Source organism: Mastigoproctus giganteus, chromosome 8 (assembly GCF_048544385.1).
Source record: "Mastigoproctus giganteus isolate SK-2022 chromosome 8, ASM4854438v1, whole genome shotgun sequence".
Lineage (NCBI taxonomy): Eukaryota > Metazoa > Arthropoda > Arachnida > Uropygi > Thelyphonidae > Mastigoproctus > Mastigoproctus giganteus.
Window position 1 is genome coordinate 166,129,327 of NC_143582.1, and position 6,344 is coordinate 166,135,670.

Consider the following 6,344-nt stretch of genomic DNA (forward strand, 5'->3'; position numbering starts at 1 on the left):
AGAACCTATTGGTCCTTTCGCGCATTTCCGACAAGGACAAGGTTTATGCACAGCGAACAAATATCAGCTAAAACATCAAAATTAACGAATTTGTCAAACGTTTTGTTATGGTATTCATAGTAAACTGGGTGCGCATTTAAAATTGGCTTAAAGAGGAAGGAGAAATATAGTTGTAGAGAGACGATAAGAAGGTTGACGGTTGTCTAATAAAATAATAATCATTTTAATACTTCCTCTGTTTGGACAGGGACTGATAAGAAATCCATAAATTTATGTTTCTCGGGTGTCAGAACTTTGTGAGAGAACTTTGGACTTCAGAAGAAGTAGATAATTTCACACTGAGTGTGGAATTAAATAATAGCTTAGTACTGTACTACACTGACAGGCATAATCGGGGTTTTGAATTCTGAGGCGCAGTCGTATCATAGGATTGGTGCACAATTAACAAAATGGTGCAAACAATTTTTTTATGCCTCTCATGGAGTAGTGGCGTAATTCAGCGGCGACTGAATCGTACTCTCTTGAACAGATATTGAAATTGACTGTCTTCAATGACAGCTGGTTTATAACTTTAGTTCTTTAAATTTTTAAAGCATTTTGCAGTAAATAGATCTCGTACAAATTGAAATGTTTCTTATCATAGTTTACTGCATTAGTTGTTATAGTGCTTAAAGAAATATGAAAATATAACTGAAAAGGCCTACGTGCTCTGGACTCATTATATGCATTATTACTACGTGACACAGCAAAAACGGAAAGAAAAGAAAATAACAAGTTGCAGTTAAAATATTTAATATTAAAATGCGTACAGGAAAGTAATACAAATACAGAGCTTTCGGACAGTATGTTGCCCTTCATCAGTTTTGACAGTTAATCTAAAAATCTAGAAATGTAGAACCTACGTGCGTGTAATGGCAGTCATGTATGGTGAACTGCGTGTATGCAACAATTAGCTGTTAGAAGGCAAAGCTTCTGACTGTGACGCATGGGAACGCTGTAAATGCCAGGGTTTGTCAGCCATGACGATGGTTGCTTCAGTAATGGGATGGACACAACATCCTCTGTTTCTGTTAAAAAAATCGTTACAGCACGAGATGTGGAGTGACTCCAACGAGGCGCAGCGACGGTAATGGCGGGACAGATCAATAATCATGACATCGCCGCATAGGTCAATGTCGTGCTGCGTCGACCAGAAGTGCTGAGCAGTGGCTGAGTGTTCGAGGTCCGCTAAATGGATGTTCAGAAATCTGATTGTTGAGCCTCCTGCCAGTTTCCCCAACGTAGCAGCTAGTGCAGTCACGGCAGGAAATAAGGTAGACTAATCCACTCTGCAGAAAGGGGGAATCGATGTTTTTACTCTGGACACGAGGGATCGCAACTTCCTGCCCGGGAGTTGTAGGCACTTTATCCAATAAGCCTTTAAGACTCTAGAAATCTGTTGTGATAGGTTTGGGTATAATGGGATAAAGGTGGTCGTGGCCGAGTCATTACTGTGAATAGTCCTGATGGCGGACACTTGGTCACAGGTCTGTATGTTGCAGCTATCTAGGGTACTGGTGGGGTAGCCACACCTCAGAAGATCTGTCTTATCCCTAGTAATCTCAGTGCGCCTCTCATCCACAGAACTAGAGTGAGTCCTGGCGCGGGATAACAGCGCTCGGGCTGTGCTGACCGTTAGTTAGTGACCATTGTGTGGTGACCGTTGGCCACCACACATCGGCTTGCAATAAACTCTTGTCTTCAAATGTGTGTCCTCACGCTGGACAAGAGTATCCAAATATGGAAGGGTATTTATTGTCTGACTCCAGCTCTATGGTGAATTGTATGAAAGGCGACAGAGAGTTAAGGTGGGGCAAAATCCAGTTGTCCGATTCCTGGGGAATAACTACAAACACATCATCCACGTAGTGACACGAAAAGACAATGGGACCTTGTAGACCCACAAATACGCAACCCTCTAATTCCTCCATTGCAATGTTTGCAGTGACTGAACTAACTGGAGAACTTATGGCTGTGCCCTGTGTCTGCTGGTAAATGGAGTCACTAAACATGATGGCTCCACCAGTCAAGCACAGTCTAAGGATGGCGCAAATGTCCTCTGAAGTTAGAGAAGTCCTGTTGCTTATTGTCTGGTCGTTATCCAGAATCTCCTTGGCATACGTGATGGCTAGTTCGGCTGGGATCGAATTGAAAAGATACACCACATCAAATGAGCCCATAACTTGATCATCCGACCGAGATGGATATGACACGAATCCGAAGTATAAACTCCCCACTGCTGGAAATCGTGTTGACGGTCTTGCCCACTAGGGGAGAGAGTAATCTTGAGACGAACTTATATAACTCGTAACTCAGTGAACCACAACAGGAGACGATAGGACTTAAGGGTACTCTTTTCTTGTGGACTTTTGGTAGTCCATAAAACTGGGATCTGGCAGCGAGATGCATGTAGGCGTCAGTGTATGGATTCCATGATCTTCCCTAATCGAAACCAACTGTTAACGACGTTGTTTACTTGGACTCCCATCGTTCCAGGGTCTTCATAGGAGAGGGGTTTACTGGTTGGTAGACGGAGGCATTTCGCAGGAGTAATAAGGCTTTCGCTTCGTAGTCGGAACAGTTCAAGACGACCGTTCGATGCCCTTTGTCTGCCGGAAGAACGACGATGGAAGTACCCTGTTTCATTGTGCTGAGAGCAGAGATTTGTTGGTGACAGAGATTGGAGGTGACAGGGCGAGCCTGATGTAAGATCGCTGCAATTTTTAGGCGAATCATAAGGATGCATGTCAATGATGCTTCAACACCCAAGCAATATCAATAATGGGTGATCTGCGGGGAAGAATGGCGAACTTCATTCCTAGGGTTAGTAAATCCAATTGTTCTACTGATGAGCGCTTATCACTCAAATTTAGTACAAACTGTGAACACTTGTTGTAGCGCTCTATATGTCGATGACGGCTGTCATAGGACTCACTTCCGAAATTTGCAAATTATACATTTGCCGGGCACGATAGTGCTCAGATTCTACCAATCACTAAACGTCTCTCCTATCAATACCCTGGAACGATGGGAGTCCAAGGTAAACAACCTCATCAACAGTGGTTTCAAATAGGGAAGGTCACTGAATCCATATGCTGTTGCCGACATGCTTTTGGCTGCCAGGTCCCACAGTTTTACAGACTACGAAAAGTCCTCAAGGAAGGAGTACCCTCAAGAACTATTGTCTCCTGTTGTGGTTCGCCGAGTTACGAGTTATCTAAGTTCATCTCGGGATTACTGTCTTCCCTGGTGGGCAAGACCGACAACACTGTTTCCAACAGTGGGGACTTTGTAGATCGGATTCGTACTCTGTCCATATCGGATGATCAAGTTACGGCCTCATTTGATGTGGTATCTCTTTTCACTTGGATCCCTGTCGAACTAGCCATCACATGTGCCAAGGAGCTTCTGGATAACGACCAGATTTAAGCAAAAGAACTTCTCTAACTTCAGAGGACATTTGCGCCACCGCCCTTAGACTGTGCTTGACTCGTGGGTAATCATGTTTGGTGACTCCATTTACCAGCAGACACACGGCAGAGCCATGGGTTCCCCAGTTAGTTCAATCACTGCAAACATCGCAATGGAGGAATTAGAGGGTTGCATATTTGTGGGTCTACCAGATCCCATTGCCTTTTTGTGTCGCTATGTGGATGATGTGTTTGTGGTTATTCCCCAGGAGTCTGACAACTAACTTTTGCACTACCATAACTCTCTCTCATACAATTCACCATTGAGCTAGAGTCGGAAAATACCCTTCCATACTTGGATACCCTTGTCTGGCGAGTGCATGCGTTTGAAGACAACAGTCTATCACAATCTGATGTGTGCTGGTCAATTCACTAACTACCGGTCAGCACACGTGTGCAGACATCTTCTCGGCACAGCGCGAGTCCTGTTATGCTACACCTGAACCCACCCATTTGAAGACAATAGTTTATTACAAGCCGATGTGTGGTGGCCAAATCACTAACTAACGGTAAGCACAGTATTAGCCCTGTAACTGGACCCAATCTAGTTCTGCAGATGAGAGGCGCACTGAGATTACTAGCGTTAAGACACATCTTCTGAGGTGCGGCTATCTCACCAGTACCTAAAATAGCTGCAACCTACCGGCCCGTGACCATGTAGTCGCCATCAGGACCATTCACAGTAACGACTTTGCCATGACCACCTTTATCCCATTATACCCAAACCTATCACAACAGATTTCTAGTCTTAAAGGCTTATCGGATAAAGTGCCTACAACTCCCGGGCAGGAAGTTGTGATCCCTCGTGTCCAGAGTTAAAATATCCGTTCATCCTTTCGGCACAGTGGATTAGTCTACCGTATTTCCTACCGTGACTGCACTAGCTGCTACGTTGGGGGAAATGGCAGGAGGCTGAGCAATCGCATTTCTGAACAGAAAAGAGGTATCCGTTTAGCGGACGTGGAACAGTCATTTGCTGAGCACTTCTGGTTGACGTAGGATGAGATTCGCCCATGCAGCAATGTCATGATTATTGATCGGTCCTGCCATTACTGTCGCTACGCCTGGTTGGAGTCACTGAACATCTTGTGCTGTAACGTTTCCTTTAACAGAAACAGAGGATGTCTATTCCATTACTGAGACAACAAATCCTCATGGCTGACAAATGCTGGCATTTACAACGTTCCCATGAGTCATAGCCACAAGCCTTCTGACCTTTGCTTTCTAACAGCTAATTGTTGCATTCACGTAGTTCACTATACATGATTGCCATTACGCGCACGTAGGTTCTATATTGCTAGATTTTTAGATTAACTGTAAAAACTGACGAAGGACAACATACTGTCCGAAAGCTCTTTATTTGTATTACTTTCCTGTAAGCATTTAAATATTAAATTTTTTAGCTGCAACTTGTTATTTTCTTTTGTTTCCGTTTTTGCTCTGTGTCACGTAGTAATAATATATATAATTATGAAAATACACTCATATTCTGTAATTTCGTTTTGGTGTGTTGATCTCAGAGCAAGCTGTTGTCTAGTCATAGAGCATTAATATAATATGGATTATTATGTCGTTTCGTCGCCCCTTACAGTTATACAGATCTCACAACGTAAGGGATGTGTAAAAATCTGCTTACCTCCATGTACTTGAACTAAGCGGAAAAGAAATTACTTGCCTACTTGACATAAAGTCCAATCTTTTAAACTTATGCACTTTTCTGCTTGAAATCCTACTTTCTGAGGTGGCAGATGATTTCTGTGATGTCATTTCACTCTTTTGCCTTACCAACGTATCGATCGTATTGGATTGAGGTAACTCTTGAACCGCATTGCGTCCTGGTCTCTTGGCAGTAATTCAAGTGTCTCGACCAGCCGGGTGGGCAAAGTGCCTGCCTAGCAACCCAAAGGTCGCGGGTTCGAATCCCGCCTCGGGCTTGGATCAAAGTACTGCAAAAACCTTGGGAGGTGCATTATGGCCACAGAAGCCGATGCGCCAACAACTACCGAAAAAAAAAAAAAAAGAATCAAGTGTCTCGAAATTGTTTTCACAGAATTAACATAACCTTTTTGGACAAATTGAGCTTCAGCCGAGCCGGCAACTATCAAACTTAAAATCTTTTCAACTTCTCTCTCTCTGTCTCTTCCTCTCTTAGGGAATCTTAGAACGTACCGGCTTGGTATTTGCAGTCAAAATCATGAGGTCAATGTCATTATGAAGTGACAACCTTGAAATGACCTGGGATGCTGGTCTCATCTTTTTTTCCTGTCGCCCATTGTCAGTGCCATTTCCTTGTTCATCAGTAAAGGTAATTAATCGTAGTGGACTCGAAAACCCTATACTATACACTGAGTGATTATTGAATTATGACCATACCTAATACCCTGTTCGCACCGATAACATCCACTAATCGTTTAGACATTCACTCTACTAGATGTTTGAACACGTCAATAGGGAACTGAAGCCAAGCTGCCTGAAAGAATTTTCACAGTGTAGGAACAGATGACGGTTGCATATCCATACCCGTCACTTCCCGATCCAAAACATCCCACAGGTGTTGCTGTTGGATTGAGGTCGAGCGAATTTGGAGGCCAACCAAGGCGTGTGATATCTTTACTGTGTTCCTCGAAAAACACGGCGCATTATCATCCTGGAAGATCTCGTTTCTGTCCGGGAAAAAATGCAACATGGCAGTTGCAATGGTCTCCCAGGGGTTGCCAGTAGGCCTCACCATTGAAACATTGGTCCATGCGCACCAGGGACTCTAGTTCATTCTGGCCAGCAAAGCATGCCTCATATTAAGCAACTACTGCCACCTGTCTGGATAGTGGGCACTAT

At 43.7% G+C, this 6,344-nt stretch overlaps 1 protein-coding gene across 1 annotated transcript; it reads right to left on the reverse strand.

Moving 5' to 3' along the window:
- Positions 1 to 1,754: 1,754 nt before the first annotated feature.
- Positions 1,755 to 2,219, reverse strand: LOC150081984 (uncharacterized). The gene has a single exon (XM_090380391.1). It carries the CDS (start codon positions 2,217 to 2,219, stop codon positions 1,755 to 1,757), a length of 465 nt encoding a protein of 154 aa, XP_090236517.1.
- Between the last annotated feature and the right edge of the window lie 4,125 nt (positions 2,220 to 6,344).

Bases quoted from the DNA above. Each gene is read 5' to 3' on its own strand.
- LOC150081984 (XM_090380391.1), bottom strand. From the start codon at position 2,219: ATGGGCTCATTTGATGTGGTGTATCTTTTCAATTCGATCCCAGCCGAA.